General features: G+C 44.9%; 1 protein-coding gene across 1 annotated transcript in view; it reads right to left on the bottom strand.

The window, feature by feature from the left end:
- TLL1 (tolloid like 1) overlaps positions 1-23,746 on the bottom strand; it is a 586,556-nt gene that overhangs the window by 44,747 nt on the left and 518,063 nt on the right. The window contains 1 exon segment of the mRNA XM_029571633.1: positions 23,270-23,430. Within this exon segment, the coding sequence (XP_029427493.1) occupies positions 23,270-23,430 (161 nt within the window).

Raw genomic sequence — 23,746 nt, 5'->3', positions numbered from 1 at the left:
CCCCCCCCCCCCTTAATCTTCACCAAAACCTAAACAGAAAATGTGGCCCTGGCACTCCACTGCCATCCTTCCCACCCACCCACCCAAGTGACAGAGATCCACCTCACTGTCATATCCCCCGCCCCCCCCCCCAACTACTCAAGTGACAGAGATCCCCCCCAATGCCATCCCCCACCCCCATCCTATTAATTATTGTTGCTACTTAAGGTGATTTTATGCATGCAGCTAGCAGGTTATTAATAAATTTGTAATTTAGCAGTTATTTTCACCAGCAGTGGTACATTAAAAAAAAAGTATCAGATTTCAATAAAAACATCTTATGCACACAGTTAATTCTGAATTGTTTTTCCAAAAGAAGATAACATTATTTACATATTCAATAAGGTTGGCCTACATAGTCAACCCTGCTAATAATAATATTTTGGAATCAGGCTGTTATAAATTTTATTCAAAATAAACATTTGAAAAATGTTGTTTAAATTCTCTCTTTCAATTAGTATAGTTTTGTCATGAAAAATTTGCTAAAATTGCAAAATTCACTGATTTCCCTAAGAAGCTGTCACTCTGAGCAACTTTAAAAAAAATAAAAAATAAAAGATGATTAATGGAATGCTACTCAGCTCTTTCTCAAGGCTTAAATCGCATTTGGAAGCCAGATAGAGCTTTCTTAAAACTGAAGTGCTTTAGCAAATCCTGTAAAAAAAATAACTCAAAATCCCAAACTTGTGAAATTTAACAATAGCACACATTTTTCCTAAGTAATAATGTTGCCACGCCACAAAACAATGAAAAAAAAAAGGAAAAGATTGTGAAAACTGAAACATGCCAAAAAAAAAAAAAAAAAGCACAGAAGGAATTCTGTGCAATCCTCAAATAAATCTGTCTCCAATCTTTTTGCATTATTAACATCCATATCCCCTTCAAATGCCTTCTTCCGTACCTGAGCTTCTGGCCTAGATAGAACCTGCTCCAAACCCTGTCATTTACCATGGGGACTATGACGCAGCCTGCCAGGATTTTCCCTTTGAATAGGCCCCCACCCTTATCCTTCTGTAACCTAACCACAAACCAGAGCTCCCTTCAGCACCCAGTATGCATGCATCCTGAATCTCAACCATAGATGGCACTGTAACGCCATGGCTTAAACTGTTTTTCCCACAGGGTCTGTGAGCACTGCCTGGACAGTATCTCTAGCCATGCTATCTCAATGAGCAGAGGCTGGTTGCGAAAATCGAAATCAGGTTTGCAATTGATTTGATAAAGTACAACTTCCTAGTGCCCCCTACCAACTAGTCCACATAGTTATAGATATTTTATATCTCTCTCTATATATATATATAAAGAATTAACTCATATTGGTAGACTATACTGTATGACAAAGAAATCACCCCTTAATGAAAAATCCACTAATGGATATGAAACCTAAAATAATGCATTTTTGCATAATCCTATGGCCCCTTAGAACCTGCCCTCCCTCCCTCAAACATATAATTGTCTGAAACTGAGATATAAATCATTTAAGCAGAACAATCCAGCTGTCTGTACATTTCAAACTTCGCAGAGATTAAGAACAGTGAGAAGCATTCTTTCAAAGCTTAAGCAGCATTTTAGACCAGTGATTCTCAACCTTTTCTCTGTTGGGGGCACACCTGATAGGCGATGTTCATACCTCATTGACATAGTGATACAGTTTTCCAGTTTAAAGAAAAGTTAAAATTTGGACTAATTAAAGCTGGATATTTTTTGTATGTGGGGACAGTTGTCCTGCAGTTTTTATGCTTGGGGATTTTCTTCTATTTGCTGATTGACTTCATGCTGGAACCCCTTTCCAGTTTTCCCACATTGCAAGGGGAGATGTTTTTCTCCAGGGATAATGGTGCAAGAGAAGTGAGAAGGGAGGTAACATTTAAGATGGAAAATTAACAATCATCTTTATTGTTAATATATTTTAGGGATGTGCATTCATCCAGGATGAATTAGGCAATTTCATAGAATTTGCCTAATTCGTCCTGGTTCGGTGATCCCGAAACCTGAAGGAATTTTTCCCTATTTTCGGGAAAAATTTGTTTTCAGGTTTAGTGTGCATTAATGGGGTTAGTGCGCACTAACTCCCCATTAGTGCGCGCTAACGAAAAAATGTTAACGCGCACTAACCCCGTTAGTGCACACTAAAACAAAATTCGGGTCTCCCCGAATTTTAAAGGGCCGAACCACGGGAAATATGAAATTTCCTGCGGTGGGCCAAAAACGAAGCCTGAACCGATATGTTCAGGCTTCGCACATCCCTAATATATTTTTCATGCTGTCCTTTATTTTTGGCATTGTGGTTTGGATTATTTTATTTAAGTTACAGTAAAGACTATTTTTATTTGAATAATACATGTAGGCTCCTGAGAATGATTTATTCTATTTTGCTGCTCCATCTATTGTCAGAACTCAACTGTATGACTGAGCCCTGCAGTGAATCTGTTTATGGTTTATTGTTTTATATACCGTCACATTAGCTGTGTTACATAATGGGGTGTTTTAGTGTACCCTTGGGCCTCAGCCCGACCCCAGATGGATCCAGGGCCGAACTGAGGGTTGACGGCGTGTTCGAGCATGGCAGACGGTCTTACCCTCTGCCAGGCCTGCAAGCTCCCAAGGCCAACAACATGATGTTTGAAGTTGAATGGTCCTCCGACCATTCTGAGCCCTTTCGGACCTGCCGCTAGATTGGCATGGAGCAGCAGGCCTGGCCTGAGGACGAGGGCAGACGGGACTTGACATGAAGACATGACACCAAGGTTGATGCAACGGCATCACAGACGAGGGTTGTTGAAGACATGACACCAGGACTATTGAAGACATGACACCAGGGCTGATGCGAAGATATCATGGACCAGGGTTGATGCGATGGCATCCCGGACCAGGGTCAATGCAATGGCATCAGAGACATGACGAGGAACTTGACAAAGTCCAGATGAGACGAGAAGCTGGGCAGGAGGACATTGGCACTGTCTCTCAGGGTGCCCTACTCAGCCCACCTTCAGGGGCGGACCCAATGGGCTGGTTGCAGACCACCCTGTCCCACTGTGCACCCTACACAGCCCGAGGAGGCTGGTCATGGACCACGCAGAGAGCAGGGACAAGCACAGGGAAGAATCCAGTCGAGGTGGGACTCCGACGACGGAGCCAGATGTCGTCTGAAGCACCACAAAGGCTGGCAGGACATGACGGCTCAGGAGCACAAGAATGAATTCCACCTGCAGGCCACTCCACGCTCGGGAAAGACGTCATCCGTGGGACCAAGGCCTGACAGGACCAGAAGGCTCAGGAGCCCTGAAGCGAACACCAAGAAGGGCAGGACACCAGGAGGAGAAACACCAGGAGACAAAACACCAAGACACTTGGACGAGGACCTCAAACACAAAGACATGGCATGACGAGAAACAGACGAGACGAGGAACTCCATGGAGAAGACAGAAGACCTGACAGAGCTCTGGCAGGCAGGAGCCTCCAGAGTGAAGTAACTCCAATACAAGGCGAAGACGTAATATGAAGACAGCCCTTTTATAGGGCTAGCACAGGAAATCAGTCCATAGGAGGGGCCAGCACACTTCCTGTGTCTGGCCCTTTAAATTCAATAGAGAGGCGCAGCCGCACACCTAGAGACAGGAAGCAGGACTGTGCAGGACAGTGGACAGTGGTCCTGCACTGACATCTGTAGCGTAGCAGCAGGGCTGGGCCTGAATGCAGACCCCGATGACGGCAGCGGCCCCAGCCGCTGCAGGAAGCCCCGGGGGCGGCTCCAGCCGTCAATTGAGCCCGGGGATGTGGCCTCCCACTGTGAAGATGGAAACACCGTCAGCGGCGGCTCCTGTGCCGCGAAGAGGAGCAGGGAAGTCCGCGGCTCCGGCCGCCGTGAAGACTGATACCAGGGGCGGCCTCCGGGCCACGTGAGGAACTCCAGTCCGCGGCTCTGGCTGCACTGAAGGCCCGACTCCAGCGGCACCAGCCGCGTCAGGCAGTAGAAGCAGCAAAGGGTAAGAGAGTGCCTGCTCACGGGGATTAGCTCCGCGGGTAGGGTCCATGACAAGCCGAGGCCTTCACAACGGTTTGTACTTTAAATACATTTAAGAAATACAATAAAACATTCAATAAAATAGTAATAACAGCTAAAATAAAAGTTAATTTTTCTTTCTGCTGGTAATAACCTCCTTGTTTCTCCTATGGCAGTTTGGCACCTTTATGAGGTCTTCTACCTCCAGTGTGAGCATTGAGAGTGAAGAGTAGATAGACACACAGTGGGCCCTGGAAGATTATTCATCCTCCTTGTCCAACTGAACCTGGACCCGTACCACCCAAAGGAACAGATAATGCAGCCAACCTAGGGACTGGTTACACTAATAAAAAGAATAAATGTCAAAACAGCTGACAAACAACCAATAATTTAAGAAAACTCACATTAATTTGCTCTATTTCCTAAACACTAATAAAATATTTCAAAACATCAGACACATGGAATAACATTCAAAAATTATAAATAACGATTAAAAATTCTCCAGCTGTCTATACCTCAGATGTTTTTATTTTCAGTCACCCACACATTGCTGTAGATTGGAGGAAGGGGAACTGCACAAACGTTATCCTCTCTCTCATACACACATCCACAGGCTCTCTCTGTTTCTCTCTCTCTCTCTTACACATGCAGGCTCAAACACATGTGGACTCTCATAGATATGAAGGCTCTCACACACCCACTCACATATACAGGCTCTCTCTCTCTCTCTCTCTCTTTCTCTCATACACAAGTGGGCTGTCACTCATACACATGCATGCTCACACACATGTGGACTCTCTTTCTCTCATACACATGAAGCATCTCACACACCCACATACATACTCAGGCTCTCTCTCTTATTTGAAAACACAGAAGCTCCAGCAATAGAATATGAAGTGATTTCTGAGAGGCATGTAGTCACCCATTGCACCCAGAAACCCTTAAGCATTATCAAATGTCATAGAAGAAAGCTTCATCTGTTGGGAGACTCGATCAACTGAGAAACCAATTTGGGAATTCATTTCAATGGGGACACAAATGTTAAATGCAAACCAGGAAACTCAGCAAATAGAAATGAAAAATCAGGTAGTCAAAGCAATGATAGAAGAAAGAAGGGAGAGTCTCCCTAGTCCTTTTATTGTCTGAGAGAGTAAATAAATGATTTACAATTACCTGTTCAAGTCCTATCATGATTTTGTAGATTTCTATCATACCCCATCTCAGCCATCTCTTCTTCAAGCTGAAAAACCCTAACTTCTTTAGCCTTTCCTCATAGGAGAGTCATCCACCCCTTTATCATTTTACTCATCGTTCTTTCTTCAATGCAACTATGTCTTTTTTAACATACGGCAACTAGAATTGCACACAGTATTCAAGGTTAGGTATCACCATGGAGCAATCCAGAGGCATTAGGACATCCACCATTTTATTCGCCATTCCCTTCCTAATAATTCCTAACATTCTGTTAGCTTTTTTGATCACCACAGCACACTGAGCTAACAATTTCAATGTATTATCCACTATGAAGCCTAGATCTCTTTCCAGGGTGGTAGCTCCTAATATGGATCCTAACATTGTGTAACTATTAGGGATGTGAATCGTATTTCTGACGATTGAAAATATCGTATGATATTTTCAAAGTCGTCAGAAATTGGGGGCTCCCTGAACCCGATAGGAAAACCCCACGAAATTGTTCATGGGGTTCTCATCGTTTTGGGGGAGGGCGGAAAAACGGCACACAAAAAACAATCCCTAAACCCACCCCAACAAAATAGCTCCCTTAGCTTCCCCCACCCCAAAACGTTTTAAATCACCTGGTGGTCCAGTGGTGGTCCCGGGAGCGATCTCCTGCTCTCAGGCCGTCGGCTGCCACTAATAAAAATGGTGCCGATGGCCCTTTGCCCTTACCATGTGACAGGGTATCCATGCCATTGGCCGGCCCCTGTCACATGGTAGGAGCACTGGATGGCCCGCTGAAGGCCCGACTCTTGGCACAGAACATCCAGTGCTCCTACCATATGACAGGGGCCGGTCAATAGCACGGATACCCTGTCACATGGTAAGGGCAAAGGGCCATCGGCACCATTTTTATTAGTGGCAGCCGACGGCCCGAGAGCAGGAGATCGCTCCCGGGACCACCACTGGACCACCAGGTGATTTAAAACGTTTTTTTGGGGGGGGTCAGGAGGATAGAGGAAGCTAAGGGAGCTGTTTTGAAGTGTTGGGGTGGGTTTTTTGTTTATCGGCTCGGGCGCAGCCGATAAAAAAAACCCCGATTGGGCCGCACGAAAAAAAAATGCACGATGTGAATCGGAACAGGAATCAGAACCGATTCTGGTTCCGATTCACATCTCTAGTAACTATGCTAAGAGTTATTTTTCCCTATATGCATCACCTTGTCCTTGTCAACATTAAATTTCATCTGCCATTTAGAAGCCCAATCCTATAGTCTCACAAGGTCATCCTGCAATTTATTACAATCTGAATGAGATTTAACTACTCTGCATAATTTTGAGACATCCACAAATTTGATCACCTTACTTGTCGTACCCCTTTCCAGATTATTTATAAATATATTAAAAAGTACCAGTCCAAGTACAGATCTCTGTATTTACCCTTTACCCTTTTCTAATGTGAAAACAGACCATTTAATCCTACTCTCTGTTTCCTGTTTTTTAACCCGTCTGTAATCTACAAAAGGACATCGCTCAAAAAAGCAAACAAGATTACTACAAAGAGCAGAAAGCCAAGGCATGAAAGTTGGAAAACTATGACCACAGATTCATAAAGTCTGGGTAATAAAATCTCAGAGCTGCAGGCCTTGATGGTGGAGGCAGACTTGGACATTGTTGCTGTTACAAAAACTTGGTTCACTGAGTCTCATAATTGGGATATGACCATCCCAGGCTGTAACTTGCTAAGAAAGGACAGAGAGGTCAGAAAAGGGAGAGGGGTAGCTCTTTATGTCAAAAACAATATTCAAGCAACTGAAATGCAAGGGACATAGGGTAGGATAGAAGCATAATGGGTTGTTCTTAAAAAAGAAGATGGCACTTCCAGTTATACTGATGTAGTCTACAGGCCTTCAACTCAAACTGAAGAACCTGACAGTTGTTACAACCTTGGTGGAATGTGGATCCTTGACCTGTGTTGGAATTGATGCTACCTGGGAGGCAGGCATGCCACAGGTTCCCAACGACAGGAGGCAAGGATGATGAAGACAGGGGCCAGCTGGAGCTTCACCAATACCAATCCCGTTCCCCGCGGGTCGAGCCTTTGGGTGCCAGGATCGGCTGGACTTAGGTGGACCCCTGGGACAACAGAAGGAAGAAGAAGAAGAGAATCACCAGTTCAAGGTCAGAAGGCCAGAAGAAGGTCCAAATGCCAGTTCGAGATCAAGAGCCAGAGGGAGATCCAAAGCCAGTCCATGGTCAAGAGCCAGAGGGAGATCTGAAGCCAGTCCGAGGTCAAGAGCCAGAGGGAGATCCAAAGCCAGTCTGAGTTCAAGAGCCTGAAGATCCGTCCCAAGCAATAAGGGCAGGAAGAAGAATGGGCAGGATCCGGAATAGGGAGCTGGAGCAGGAGCGGAGCACAGGAACAGGAGCACAGGAACACGCTGGATCAGAGACCAAAGCAGAACACCGAGAAAACGGACCAGTAGCCAAGTCGCTTGCTACAGTGGCTGGACAGGTTTAAATACCAGTGGAAATGATGTCATCAGGAGGGGCTGAGTGCACTTTCCTGCCGCAGACCATTTAAGAAGCCCTAGGTGGCGTGCGTGCGTGCCTAGGAAGAAGTCAGGGAGGACTCAAGTCGGTGGTGTTCTGAGGCAGGGAGAGGCTGACACAGCCCTGGCAGAGTGCAGGGCAGTTGTCCCTGTTGGAGGGACCCGGGGAGCACGGCCCGTGCTGGGAGGGAGCCAGCATGTTGGCAGCTGACAGGGACGACTGCAGCAGCCCGTGTCTGAGAGCGGTAAGCCTAACAACAGTGATCTGATGAAAGACATCCAAAAGGTGGGAAGGAAGGGTGAAGTGTTATTCTTTGGAGATTTTAATCTGCTTGATGTGGATTACAGTATCCCTTCTGCAGAATGTACAAGAAATAGAGAGATAGTGAATGCTTTTCAAGGAGCTCTGCACAAACAAATGGTATTGGAACCCACGAGGGAGGGTGTGATACTTAACCTGATGTGCACTAATGGGGATAATACCTCTAATGTCTATGTATGCACCCATCTGAGCTCCATCATATGGTATGGTTTGATATTAGCAAATAGGATAAAGAGAAGTCGCATGAAGATCCTGGTTTTGAATTTCAAAAATATGGACTTTGTCAAAATGGGAACATACCTGGAGATTGGGAGAAAATGTGTGAGGTGGAAAAACAGTGGGACACATTAAAAGGGGCTATTACAAAGGCCAGAAATTTCTTTGTTAGAAAAGTAAGCAAAAGTACAAGGAAAAAGAAACCAATCTGGTTCTCAAAGGAGTTGGCTGAAAAAATATAGGCAAAAAGAACAGCATTCAAGAAGTTCAAAGGATCCAAAAAGAGGAAGACAGGGAAGAATAGTGAAAGTGAAGAAGACAAAGAAAGAAATCAGGAAAGCAAAAGGTTAGGTGAAAGAAAGGATTGCCAAAGAGGTAAAGTGAGGTGACAAAACATTTTTCAGATATATCAAAGAAAGGAGGATAGTCTGAAATGGTATAATGAAATTGAAAGGTAACAAGGAGCAATGTGTGAAGAGAGATGAAGAAATGGCAGAAATATTAAACAAATACTTCAATTCAGTTTTAAATAAGGAAGAGTAAAAAATGTTATTGCAACGCGAGCAACGATGGATTTTTGCTATGAATTCCATTTTTCCTCATGGTCTGAACATTGATATAGAGTGAGTTGTATCTTTTGACAGCCTGGAGTCTTCCAGCTGACAACATGTTGACGTTGATTGATGTCATCATGTATATGTTCCTCTTTAAAAACTAGTCAATATTTATTTATTTATTTACTTATTTATTTTAAACTTTTTTTATACCAACATTCATGTGCAAAGAACATATCAGATTGGTTTACAGTGAAACGAGAAACAGCATTAAACAAATGCATTACATCGAACAAGGGATACTGGAACTGGTATCAAAGAGTGCAAATAACATAATTTAAGGGTACAAATAACAAAAAATTATAGCTAAACTTAAGTAGGATGCCATGTCAGGATCAGGAGACCAGATAATTTCTATGGAGGGAAGTGAGTTTTCTTTAAAAACCAATAATGGCGGAACGCCTACATTTCCTAATTAAACATTTCCTTTCTCAATTCCCCCCTTTTCCGGGTCAATTTCATTTCATATCACATGATTCAATAATACAATAGCCAGTGGCTGTGGTGTTGTTCAATATTCAACAATACTATCTTACTATGGCTGTGGTGTTGTTCAAGGTTCAATAATACTATAGCCAATGGCTTATCCATCTAGACAAGTTACAAATACTAGATACTTGATTGATTCATTCTAATTGCCTGTCTATAAGATTGTTGTTATTTATTTGTTGTATTATTATGCCTTATTTGTTGTATTATTATGCCTTATTTTTAATTCAATTTTTTCCAAGTTCACTCTCCTGTTCTATGTAAGACTCATATGTTTAGTCATCCTAATGTTATATGTAAACCGAAGTGATTGGTGACATTGTTACCAGAACCTCGGTATATAAAAAATGTTAAATAAATAAATAAATAAATAAATAAATAAATAAACAAGCACAGAAACTTGAGATGCCAGTAAGAACTTATGGCGGTACAGTGAGATGTGGGTGAGAATATTCTTTTTAAATGTATGATTTATATTTGCATTTTCTCTTCTTGCTTCTAGTTTAAAGAGTGACATTGAGTATAAGGTGTACCGCTGATGCAGAAGTAGTTCAAAACATAACGTTATGTTGGATCTTTACGGGTTGCCCCTGACAAGTGCTTAATCTTCACTCCTCCACTTTAAGAAGAAGAAGAAGAAGCAATTTCTATGAAGGGAAGTGAGTTTTCTTTAAATTTTATGTGCAAAAAGAAAAAAAAATAGTTTAAAAAGCATCTGTGATATAAGAACAATGATTATTGATGACCCATTTAAGCATTTGATTTAAAAATCTGCTTGTATGCTGGTGGGTGTTATGATGATCTTTCTATTCTTTTGCTGATGCTTATATTTTTCTGCAGATAATGTAAAGTGGTTTGGTGAATGCAGTTTGATTTTTTGGATTTAATTATGGAAGTCCCTGGAGATGGACCGTTGCTGGCTGACAAAACTATGGATGGCAGTGGGGTAGATGCAACCTCATTTACAGAAGAGAATGTAAAGGAAGAGCTGAAAACTGATAGTAGACAAGGCCATGGGGCCGAGTGAGGTACATCCCAGGATATTGAGGGAGTGCAAAGATGTGCTGGTGGGTCCATTAAAAGACCTGTTCAATGGATCCCTGGAAATGGGAGTTCTGCCACAAGATTGAAGAAGAGTGGCAGTTGTTCCAATTCACAAGAGTGGTAGCAGAAAGGAAACTGGAAACCACAGGATGGTTAGCCTCACCTCTGTGGTGGGAAAATTAAAGGAAACTCTGCTGAAGGAAAGGATAGTGAAGTATATACAATCCAGTGGTTTACTAGACCTGAGGCAGCATGGATTCTGAAGGAGAAGGTCCTGTTAGTGAGATACCAAGTGTTCTACCGCTATATGCTGAAAACACTATGGAGGAAAAGACCTCAGAATCTGGCACATCAAATTTTAAACTTGCCTAAGATGATCTTATCACTGGTCAAAAAACCTCCAATACCAACCATATGTTTTATTTATTTCAAACAAATTTTTAGAATTTTTTGGTATATAATAAAATAATTTTTTAAGAACTCATCTCTTTCATAGGTACAAATTCCTTTTATGTTGAATTAAACCGCCATATCGACGGTGGTCTGCGTTTTGCAATAAATGTTGCTTCAGTGCAATATATCTTTGGGTGGAATGTGATCCACAAAATTCAGCACACTTGATTACTGCTTCAGGGAAATATTTCCTGAAGGTAGAATATAGTTCACAAGATTCAGAACATTTGCTTTTTAGTATATGGAGCTGCTCTCTCTGTGAATGATTTTTCTGCACAAAAACCGCCCACAAACAACGTCGCGGCGGTGACGTCAGAGGCGCGACCGGCGGGATATTTAAACTGCCGCTCTGCTCCACAAACTCCTTTACCATCCACGGGGTCCCAGCGGTGAACTAGGCCTGCGCGATCGGCGCTGAAGCCCGTCGGGGTAAGGCCTCTTGTTCCGCTCACCCCGATCGGGCTCCCTCGCTGACCGTGGGCCTGGCCCTAAAGCTACCTCCTACCTGCAGGGCCGCGAATCCCCGCCTCCAGCCGGCCGAGATCGGAGCCGCGTTTCGCCGCATCCAGCCGCCCCCGACCCGGACCACGAGCCCTCGCCTCCAACGGGCCCCGAGCCGCAAGCCGAGCCCCGAACCGCCCACAAACAACGTCGCGGCGGTGACGTCAGAGGCGCGACCGGCGGGATATTTAAACTACCACTCTCCCTGGCGTCGCGCGCCGGGCGTCGCGCGCACGAAGGAGCACGACAAAGGGGCCTGCCCCTTTGTCTCGCCCCTTCGTCGGCGCCCCATAGGAACCCAACTCATCACCACAAAGAGACTACAGACTAACCGTAATACAATCCGTGACCAACAAGAAAATATCCGAAACCAGGCGGGTTGCAACGGGTATCGCAACGCTCCACCTCCCGACCACAACTACACCTCATCACTCCTCTTACTAGGGCTCGCGCGGCCGGCGCCACCCACTCGGGGTAAGAGCCTTTTTCCTGCTAACCCGCCCACAGCGTTAGACCCACCTCGATCACCATACTACCTGTTTTGGGGATATAACTTAATGGTGTTTTTAACAACATTCTAAAACAGTCTCTCTGGATAGCACCCTTCCTTTGAATGGTCGTTACATTTGATCACTCTGTATTGTCATTGTATCTTTGATCCGCCCTAAGCAAACTATCGTCAGTCAATCAATTGAATCATCCAACGCTTCCTTTCGAGCGTACCATGCTTTTGAGTGTACCCAACGTATCGTTATAACCTAATTGCCTTGTAATCTATCTGTGCTTCTTACACCCTAACACTCCAAGTATCACCACCGCCCCCCCCCCCCCCCCCCCCCCCCCCCCGGTGCTTTGGTGCTTACTTCAAGCCCACACTACCCTAGTCCCCTCCCTGCTACTAGAACCATGTGCCTTCTCCCCATCCCAAGACGGCACCGCCCGCTACTACGAAAGCCCCCTACAATACCCCCCCACCCACCCAACCCTCGCAAATCCCTCATACCTATCACGACCCCACCTTTCTCACAACTCCTAGGTCTCACTACCTTAGCCATTACCCTCTTCAATGCCCAATCCATCCAAAAAAAAGGACCTATACTAAATGACCTACTTACAGACGACAATCCCGACCTATGTGCCATTACCGAATCCTGGTTAAAATCCACCGACCAGGTTTTCCTCAACCAGCTCCCAACAAAGACATACGACCTCCTCTCCATCCCAAGACCAAAAAGACAGGTGGGGGCCTACTCTTGGCTGCCAAAAAAAGGCTTAACCTCAAACTCCAATCTACTCAACCCCCACCCAAACTAGAAATTGCACTATTTACATCTAAATCCCTACAAATCTGCCTAGTCTACGCCCCCCCAGGCCTAATTGAACAAGATCCCTCACCCATCACCGAATATTTCACAGTCAACATCAAAACAGACCTTCCTACCATTATACTAGGGGATTTCAATCTCCATGTGGACTCCCACCCCACCACCCCTACCTGCGAGATCCTACTGGACACCCTCAAAGCCCTGGGTTTCAATCAAATCATCACCGAACCCACACACAAAGCGGGCCACACACTTGACTTAATCTTTGTGAACTCCAAAATAACCATTGCCACCCCCCCTGTAGTCACCCCAGTACCGTGGTCCGACCACTTCCTCATTAATGCTACCCTCGAAACCAAATCCCCCACGCCTTCCACACAAAAACTCCGCAAAACTATCTCCTTCCGTAAACACTGTAGTACAGAGGAGCTTACCCTAGCTTTCGACAAAATAACCAACAACATCGACCTCACCAATCCAGACACCGCACTTCACTCCTGGAACAACCTTACAACGACCATAGCCAACGACCTATGCCCCACTATCCACAAAGAAGTACCCCTTGCACACTGTGAGAAAAGGAAACCATGGTTCTCCACCAAGTTAAAAACCATGAAACAAGACTTAAGAGCTAAAGAACGCGCATGGCGCAAACAACCATCCGCCACTCTAAAAGCTACCTACTACAACTCACTACACGCATACCGTCATGCAATCACCCAAACCAAGCGTGATTTCCACGCAGCAAAGATCCATGACTACCAATTCAATGCAAATACCTTATTCACTTATATCACAGAACTCACCAACCCTAATACACCCACCCTCAACGAAACCATCTCCAACAATAGATGCGAAGAACTAGCTACCTATTTCAAAAACAAAATCGACAATATCCTACTTCGCTTCCCTGCCAACACCACCCCCCTCACCCCCATTCCCAATGACAAAAGATCATTCTCAGAGCCTTTGACACCGCCACAACATAGAAGTAGAAGCTATCCTAAAGAAGATGAAACCCGCCACGCACTCCTCTGACACCATTCCCTCAAAAACACTCCTCTCCATTACACCCGCCATCACCAAACCTATTAAAGACCTTATCAACTGCTCTATCACCGCAGGCAGTGTCCCAGACCCACTCAAGCTGGCCATAGTTAAGCCCCTCCTAAAGAAACCCACCCTCGACCCCACCGATCCTGCCAATTACCGCCCAATTTCCAATCTCCCTTTCTTATCCAAAGTCCTAGAAAGGGTTATTAACAAACAACTGACGGACTTTTTAGAAGACCACAATATCCTCCACACCCCTACAGTTCGGTTTCCGTAAAGCCCGAAGTACCGAAACCTTACTACTATCCATGACAGATACCATACTCAAAGGTATGGACCATGGAAACTCGTACCTACTCGCCCTACTAGACATTTCAGCTGCCTATGATACAGTCAACCATCAAATACTAATGACCCGCCTAGCAGAAATAGGTATCGCCGGTACAGCCCTTTCATGGCTCTCTTCCTACCTCACACACAGAGAATACATAGTAAAACTCGACGAGCACGAATCCTCACGCATACCTATCACGCAAGGTGTACCCCAAGGCTCATCTCTATCCTCCACCCTCTTTAATATTTACCTCCTACCCCTATGCCACCTCCTCTCAGACCTAGGCCTAAAATTCTTCCTGTATGCAGACGACGTGCAGATCCTCATCCCGTTTCAAGGGTCCATAAACGAACCTTTGCAACGCTGGGAATCCTGCCTCACCACTATAAGCACCCTGCTATCCAAGCTCCATCTAGCTCTAAATACTTCCAAAACAGAAGTACTCGTTATCTCCAATCAACCCGAACGTTTCACTATACCCTTGCAACAGGACACCCCCCATACCCCTACCACAGCCCTCGCTCAGACCCAGTTTGTAAGAGACCTGGGCGTCTTCATAGATCAACACTTGAACTTTAAACCCCACATCAAATCTCTCCTAAAGGGGGGTTTCTATAAACTCAACATCTTAAAAAAACTCAAACCCCTCCTCCACACCCGCGATTTCCGTACAGTCGTACAGACCACCATGCTCACGAAACTAGACTACTGTAACTCCCTGCTACTAGGACTCCCTGCATCCACCATCAAACCCCTTCAGATTCTACAAAACTCCATGGCTAGAATCATAACCGGTACACGCAAAAGGGATCACATCACCCCTATACTAAAGGACCTACATTGGTTGCCAATATCCTACCGCTCTCAATACAAAACACTCACCATCCTTCACAACTCCCTACATAAACACAATCACACCTGGCTCGATGAAATGCCTCGTCACCGCTCCTCCGACCGACCCACAAGAACAACCCATACAGGCACCCTCCACATCCCACCCCTCAAAGCAGCGCACTCAACTCACACCAGAAGGAGAGCTTTCTCCATTGCTGGTCCCACCCTCTGGAACTCCCTCCCCACCTTCTTACGCCAAGAGACATCCTTTCACAACTTCAAGAAAGGAGTCAAGACATGGCTCTTCCGACAGGCCTACCCCGACACAAACCAAACCTAACATCTCCCCCCTCAGCTCCCCCTGCTCGACCTCTACTACTCCCCCCCTTCTCAGCTCCTCCCTTTTCGGCCTCCTACCTTTCACCCTACCCCCTCCGCTCGACTTTTCCCTCATCTCCTCCCTTTCAGCCTCTCCCCTTATCCCTTGTCACCTAGCCGACTCTCCACCCTTAGTATTCCCCTCCCCCGCAACTCCCTTTTACCACCCAAAAACAAAAAAGAAAAACTTATTTTCTTGTGATTCCCAATGACCAACGACCATCAACCCCTCCGTATCTCTACGTAGTTAAAGAGATCCTTGTATATTTTAAGCCTCTGTACCCCTTCCCCGCCCTACTCACCCTGCCTCTCCTCTACCCTCCTTTGCTAACCTTTGACCCCCCTTTTCCCTCCAATGCCGCCCGTTAAATCCTTCTAACCCCTCTTATCTCATATTTAAGTGAATACTGTTAAGCAAATGTCTCTCAACACCTCATTAGCTCTACAATCTGATTGTAACTGTACTTATCGTCAACTGTATATAGTTGCATCTATTTGTGTTTTTTCACTCCTTCAGTCCAGCCTTGCCCTCCCCTCTAGCTCCCCCTCTCCCACCCTTCCGGTATCCTCGCTTCCCACTCCCCTCCCCCTGTATTATTGCTCTATTGTGCTATTGTTTTATTATCTATTTATCTGTTTTACTGTTTTATTGTTTTATTGTTATATTGTAACTTTCCTCCGTTTGAGTTTTTTGTAAACCGGCATGATGTGTTTCACGAATGTCGGTAAATAAAAGTTAATAAATAAATAAATAAATAAATAAATATTAGTTAATAGAGATGTGAATAGGAACCGGAATCAGTTCGGATTACGGTTCCAATTCACATGTGGGGTTTTTTCAATCGGGCCCAATCACGGTTTTGTTTATCGGCTGCGCCCAAGCCGATAAACAAAAAACCCACCCCGACCCTTTAAAAGTAACCCCTTAGCTTCCCCCACCCTCCCGACCCCCCCAAAAACCTTTTACAGGTACCTGGTAGTCCAGTGGGGGTCCCAGGAGCGATCTCCCGCTCCGGGCCATCCTCCCGCTCCCGGGCCGTCGGCTGCCACTAATCAAAATGGCGCCGATGGACCTTTGTCCTTACCATGTGACACGGTATCCATGCCATTGGCCAGATCCTGTCACATGGTAGGAGCACTGGATGGCTGGCGCCATCTTGTGCTCCTACCATGTGACAGAGGCTGACCAATGGCACCGGTAGCCCCTGTGACATAGTAAGGGCAAAGGCTATCGGCGTCATTTTGAATACTGGCAGCTGACGGTCCGAATGCAAGAGGTTGCTCCCGGACCCCCACTGGACTTTTGGCAAGTCTTGTGGGGGTCAGGAGGGTACCCTAAGACTTGCCAAAAGCCCTGGTGTTCCAGCGGGGGTCCAGGAGCGATCTCCTGCACTCAGGCCATCGGCTGCCAGTAATCAAAATGGCGCCAATAGCCTTTGCCCTTACTATGTCACAGGGGCTACTGGTGCCATTGGTCAGCCCCTGTCACATGGTAGGAGCACAAGATGGCGCCGGCCATCCAGTGCTCCTACCATGTGATAGGATCTGGCCAATGGCACGGATATCCTGTCACATGGTAAGGGCAAAGGGCCTTTCTCTAGGTGCAATCAGTTTCTGGAAAGGGAAATTTAAAATCCTCAGGTTGGAATATTTTAAATTGTTTTCTAAATATTCTAACTTCTTACAGTTAGATAACTCAGATTTAGCAACATGTTTTTGAAATATTTCTAATTTTTCCAACCTTTCATTATTTTCTACCAACTTATTACTACATTGAGTTGTAAAATTTTCCAATTCCAGTACTTTCTGTTGTGAATTTACATTAACATTGGTCAATTTTATAATAGCTGTTTCTAGCAACTTGATCGCTGCCCAAAGGGTATCCATTGTAATTTCTGCCGTATGAGGTATAATTCTAATTCAGGATTATCCTCATTACCACCCCCATCTCTCACACCACTAGGTAAATCATTTAAATCTAGAGAACTCCCTTCACCTAGGAAGGGGTCTACACACTTTTTTTTTTAAGAAATCGGCAGAGAAAGGGGTATTCGGAGCTCTGGGGCTCAGTGAGATGACTTCAGCCTTTGGTATAGATTCTCGCTCTGGAACTATCACCACTGCGGCTCTCTCCTCCGGTGTTACTCCAGCTGCAGCCATAAAGAAAGATGATATTGGAGGCTGAATTGGTCCGGGTAGGGGAGACGAGGTTGTTGCCTCCCTGATTCGGGCCTTGTATTTGGTGTGGGGCATATTAGTCAAATGAAGTGTTAATTCAAAGATCACACCAATCGGTGCCTCTGTTTCTTAATGGATATCTCTGTAGTTCCTTTAAAATCTAGTATCTTTTGGTGTTGGGGGAGAGCGAGGAGAACAAAGTAAAATTTTACTTACTAAATTGAGAAGTCTCATTATTCCTCGAAAAGTTGAAATAAAATTTCAAATAGTCCAAGATTCAAAGAAAGCCGCGCGCCCCTTTGGCGCGAGCAGCTTCAGCAGCGTGCCGGCGGTGTCTGCGCGCCGAGGGGAGCCGGCTTTTAAACTCCCGAACCCTCCCCTGATGACGTCAGAGGCGCGACAGCATCAAGTCTGGGCTGGGACTTCTCCTCACCCTCCGATTCCAAGAAATTTGTCTAGGTAATTGTCTCTTAGGGCTGAGGTGCACTTCTCTGGGTAGAACAAATCTCAGTCCTCTCTCTCCTCATCTGCGCGCTGAGGGGGGGGCCGGCTTTTAAACTCCCTAACCCTCCCCTGATGATGTCAGAGGTGCGACAGCGTCGAATCTGGGCCGGGACTTCTCTTCACCCTCCGATTCCAGGAATTTGTCTAGGTAATCGTCTCTTAGGGCTGAGGTGCACTTCCCCGGGTAGAACAAATCTCAGTCCTCTCTCTCCTTCCCATCTGGCATTTTTAAGCCATCATTACTAAGTTACTATGTTAAATATGCAAGCTCACACACACATTTGGACTCTCTGTCTCTCATACACATGAAGGTGCTCTCTCTCACATGCGCACACACACACACACATACAGGCTCTCTCTCTCTTTCATACATACGTAGACTCACATGCATGTGGGTTCTCTGTTTCACATAACATGAAGGTTCTTTCACACACACTCACACACACACACAGGCTCTCTTTCTCTCTTTCATACACATGCAGACTCAGAAACATACTGGCTTTCATACGTATGCAGGCTCTCTTTCTCTCTCTCTCTCTCTCACACACACACACACACGCACGCACGCACACATACGCACATGCACACAAACACAGAGGCTGTGTCTCTCATACACATGCAGGTACTCACACATGCAGGCTCTCTGCCATATATAGGCTCTCACACACACATGCAGGCTCTCATACACACACACACACAAGATTTCAAGGCCTTCTATCTTCTGGTCCTTGTCTTCAGCCGCAGTGGGATGGGTTCTGATGTGGCCCCACCATGTCTTGTCTTTGGCCACCAAAAGATGGGGTCCATGGCAGCCTCTCTGGGTCTTGTCTTTAGCTGCTGCAGGATGGGCTCTATGGCAGCCCAGTCAGGCCTTCCATCGGCTGCCATGGGATGTATTCTGCAGCAGTCTGTTAGGCCCTCAGATCTAGCTCAAGCTCCAGGGACTGCTTGAGGAAGGGAGGCAGATGTGACAGCAGGCTAGATGAGTGCTGCAGCCTCACCCCAACAGTTAGAAGCCTGTCAGCAGGTTCTTTAATCCCTCCATCCTCTCTCGCCGCCTGGTACAGCCAGCTGTGCATCAACATGCTGGCACTGACTGGATATGCTGGGATACTTCTTGGGCAGGCAGCGGTTCCTGTTTCCCTGCCTGCCTTGCATCCATTCTGCACATGCTTAGCTCTGTGCCTGCATGGCTGAAAGTGTCAGCATGTCCAACAAGGCATGTACCCCCAGTCTAGGGAAGGAGAGAGGTAGGTTAGTTATGTCAGCCACAATTTAAGCCAGGTTGAAGTAAGAGTTTGCCATGTCCTGCTCAGGCTCTTAGCAGTGAGTGAACTTCAGCCTGGTCTGTGACACACCTCCCATGTCATGACACACAGGTTGAGAACTGCTGCTTTAGATCCAAGGTTAACGTTTCCAAATTATGATTTTTACAGTTATGGAACATGTCAGAAAAAAACCAATACTTTTTTACAATAAAGACTTGTATGACCAATACTCCAGCTTCCCTTCAGTTTCTATTAAAATGATTTGTGATACTGTGTCATTTTTTTTTTATTTAATCAAATTGTGTGATGATGAAAGTGTATGTGGTCATTGGAATCATATTTTGTATTTCACAGATGTTGAAAACAGTTAATACGAGACAGACACACATCTTTTAAGTGGTCTCTGTCTGTCAGGAATTTGCTCTTTTTTCAGCTAGCAAAGAAATCCTGGCAGTGCTGATTGTGTGTGAATTCAAAAACATGCTGTGTAATCCTGGTATACATTAGTGGGATCTCTTAGTGGAATGATGATGCTTTAGAAGATCTATGGTTAATAATGGGGATTATCCAGTATTCCTAAATCTTAAAATTGTAAGCCTTTTATCCTAAACCACTCAAGAACTAATACAACAATGAAGAAAAGAGATGTGCTGTCATTTGACAATGACATTTCCTATTTCATTTTCAAAATAGAACAAAAAAGGAATGAAATTTTGTTTTTTTTTTCTTTTGCTTTTGCTTCATTTTGGATATTTAACTGTGGCCAATTAAAAACAACTCTGCGCTGGGTCCTGATCCCTCCCCTCTTCCACGAAACATGCTTTAAAGAAAACCCCATTTTCCCCTACCCCAGCCCTTACCCCATCTCAGTTCTGTGCATCTTCCAAGGGGGAAGAGCAATTCCCAGCTCCTTCTGCCCCGCAGCTCTGAATTTTCAAATGGCCTCTGGTCAATCCAATGCCAGCGCCATTTTGTTGTCCATCAGATTCTGCCATACAGTGTAATGGCTCCAGCCTGGGATTGACGGTGGCCATTTTGAAAATCCAGAGAAGCGAGGCAGGAGCAATTGAGGATTGCTTCTGCACCTGGAAGAGCCAGAGCTGGAATGAGGGGAGGTCAGGGAGTTTGGTGGTCTGGAGTGGAAGAGAACCTTTCCTTATGTAGGTTTGGGGAATGGAGGGAGGAGGGGGTGACTTGTTTCAGTTTGTTTTCCAGTTTGTCTGGTTTCGTTTTGGGTAAATGGAACAGAATGGACTAAAGAGGCAACAAAGTGAAAAACAAAACAAAATGATTCGTTTTCATATGCTCACCCCTTCTCAAGAATCCCCTTTTGCAAGGTCACAAACTGCAAGGTGGCACTCTTGAGCCCTGGTTGTGGCTGCTTCTACCTCCAATTGCATCCTGGCAAAGGTGTATAGGGCACTACTCTATGCAACAGAGCCAATAGGAAGATTGTTCTGGGCATAGGACCTTGAGCTGATACGCGAGCACAATCCCCGCAGCAGCCCTGCACCTTCCTTTCTCGTTTGACAAGGTAACTTGCACCTGAGGAAGAAGGAAATGGGGCTCCTGCAGATACTGTGAGCATGTGCTGGATCCCACTCCTGCGCTTACTATAAAGTTCTATTCCACTCTTTTCTTTCTGTTTTGTTTTTCTTTGTCAGCACAAATGCTTAGTGGGGGGATGGGATTAATAAGTGGTAGTGGCTCAAAGTCTCTCTCATGTGCATAACTGTTACTTACTAAAAGCTCTTTACCATTTCGCAAACATCTTATTAAACTGTGATATAGGAATAGGACAAAAAACCCCCCCTTAAAATTACTAAAACTTTAAAGTGGATATTATTTGAAAAGTATTTTTCCCACTAAATTATATATTTTTCCTCTAAAGGGTGATCTAAGCTGCTATATTTTTTTGTGAGAGGGTTCCCACTATCGCAGGGGAGGGGTGCTACATTAGTGGGCTCCTCCCCTGAAAAAATATTGCTGCTGTATGGCGCATTTTTTGACTCACGGCAAAACACCGTGGGACAAAAGAATGTGGGTAGTGGCCCATTAGATGTGATGGCAGCCCCAACCTTAAAGGGCCAACTGCTTAAAAAGGTGCCTCCAAAAGAAATGTTGAGCAGGTGTCAAGGCAGACACCTGGCTCATCCTGAGGCTGTGACTCGAGCAGGCCTTGACACCCCAAAGTTAAAAAAAAAAAAAGATTGAACTTCATGTGTGGCAATGGACCACCCATCCCCAACCCTGTCTTCACAAAATAAATAGTGTCCCCACTCCCCTTTGCAAATACAGAAATCTTGACACTGGCCCCACCCCAATAATGATCTAAAATCATTGGGGGTGTTGTGGCCCACTCCCCCACCTCCAAATGTATAAAAAAAAAAGCATTAGAGTTTAGTGGGACCTCTCTCCTCCACACCCCGACTCCCATACCACAGCCCCCTAAACCTTCAAAACTTGAAGACGCTTCCTCAATGGGGCTTGGACAAGGTCAGGTTGGCGCCATTTTGAAAAATGGTGACTACCAGGTCCGGGGCTAGGGGGCACCTTGAACCTCATCAAGGAACCTTCTTCAAGCTTTGAAGGTTTGGGAGGTAGAGGAGGGGATTCAAGGGGTGGGGGTCCCACTGAACCTCAATGTTTGGGTTTTTTTTATAAATTTGGGGGAGGGCACAATAACCCAAACCATTTTTGATCACTATTGGAGTGAGGAGGTAGGAAGAGGGGGTACCATTGTCATGATTTCGATATTTGGAAAGGGGAATGAGGCACTCTGTATTCTGTGAAGACAGGGTTAGTGGGTGTGGGGGCAGGGGGCAGGTCCATCATCACATGTGAAGTTCAATCATTTTTTTTAAACTTTGGGGTGCATGGCTACATTCAAGGTGGCCCCAGATTGAGCCGAGGGTCTTCCATGACCCCGATCAACTTTTATTTTTTGCTGTGGCAGTTCTGTGTTTTTGGTTTTTTTGCATGGCCTTTAAATGTAAAGTGGGAGCCTCGGGACCCATCTTAGGGTCCCAGAGGTCCCATGTTACATTTATTAATTCCCCAGGATGTATTTTATCACGACTGTCCACTTTCTCAGTCCAACCCAATAAAATATTAACATGAAATTATCTAGTAATGTGCAGGTTTGCATACATTTGCATTATTTATGCATGCAAATTGTATGCAAAGCAGCTCATTGTAATAGGGGAGGAAATCTAGGCAGGGCCATGCAAAATACCACGTATATTGCATGATATTGCTGCTAAAATGTGTGATATATGCTGTTTAATGCATATTAGAGCCCAGCTGTAGCTTAATGCATCTCCCGGTAAGAAAGCTAAATTTAGACAATCATTTCAGCAAAACTGACTTACATATAGATTTCTTGGCTCCTATGTGTTCAAAAGGCTTCTTGTCCAGTAAAATGTTTCAATTCTAGTAGCAATCCCCACGAGTGTTTACTTAGCCCATCCAGGGCTTCAGTAGTGGTGGTATAGAACACAATAAAATAAGTAAATAAATAAATATATTTGTCAAAGGCAATCTGTTGTTTTTTTGCTTTATTGCCTTTAGAACAACTCACAGCAGCAAACTCGCATTGGACTGGCCCTTTCTTGACCCTAGCAGGCAGTCTGCTTCCAGGAGCTGCTTCTTAATAGGGCCCAGTAAGGATCAAACATGAGATTTGAATTCAAGAATGGAAAATCTGTCCAAAAATGTGAGATGTTATAAACTGGCTCAAAACAAATTACTTAGTATTATCTGCCCATGCCTGAGTATTATTTCCATGTAATAAAAATCAGATCAGCTATTGTGAAATAATGCTTCATTAAACAAACAATTGTACATGCAAATTGCAAAATGTAAACCTATCTATGTCTTAGTGTACTATCAGGGAACAGGTGGAGTTTGTACCCTGCAGCTTAACTGCACAACTATCCTACAGTATAATTAATCTGGTTACTGATGTTCCAGCCAGTGTTTACTTACTTCATTGCCCTCTAATTCAAAATGTTCAAACTTCATAGAAATTCTGTACTGATTGGGAGCCACCACCTGCCACACACAGTGTTTGTTTGGAGGGTATTCTTTAGGCCACCCTGGCGTAGTTATAGTCCCATTCATCTTTGTTAGTAGTCCTCCACAAGCAGCTGTAATCAAATTGAAAGGAAGAAAGGCATCATCTCTTTGCCAGTTTCCCTTGATTATTACAAACAGAAACACAGAGGTACACTGTAGACTGCCATCTCATGGTGATTCTTTAAAAATGCTGGTGGAGGAGGGCATAAAACAGTAATATTGAAATAAAGTAGATGATGCCATATAATTACCAAATGACTCACCCAATCTTCCCAGTTATCTTCCTCTCTGGTTCTCTACCAGTTTAGGTAGGTGAGCATATACACATTTCCATGCTTAAGCAAACATCAACTCACCCTTGACCACACACATACCACACATACATCT

The sequence above is a fragment of the Rhinatrema bivittatum genome, chromosome 1 (assembly GCF_901001135.1).
Source record: "Rhinatrema bivittatum chromosome 1, aRhiBiv1.1, whole genome shotgun sequence".
Taxonomy (NCBI): Eukaryota; Metazoa; Chordata; class Amphibia; order Gymnophiona; family Rhinatrematidae; genus Rhinatrema; species Rhinatrema bivittatum.
This window is presented reverse-complemented; position numbering and strand designations above follow the sequence as displayed.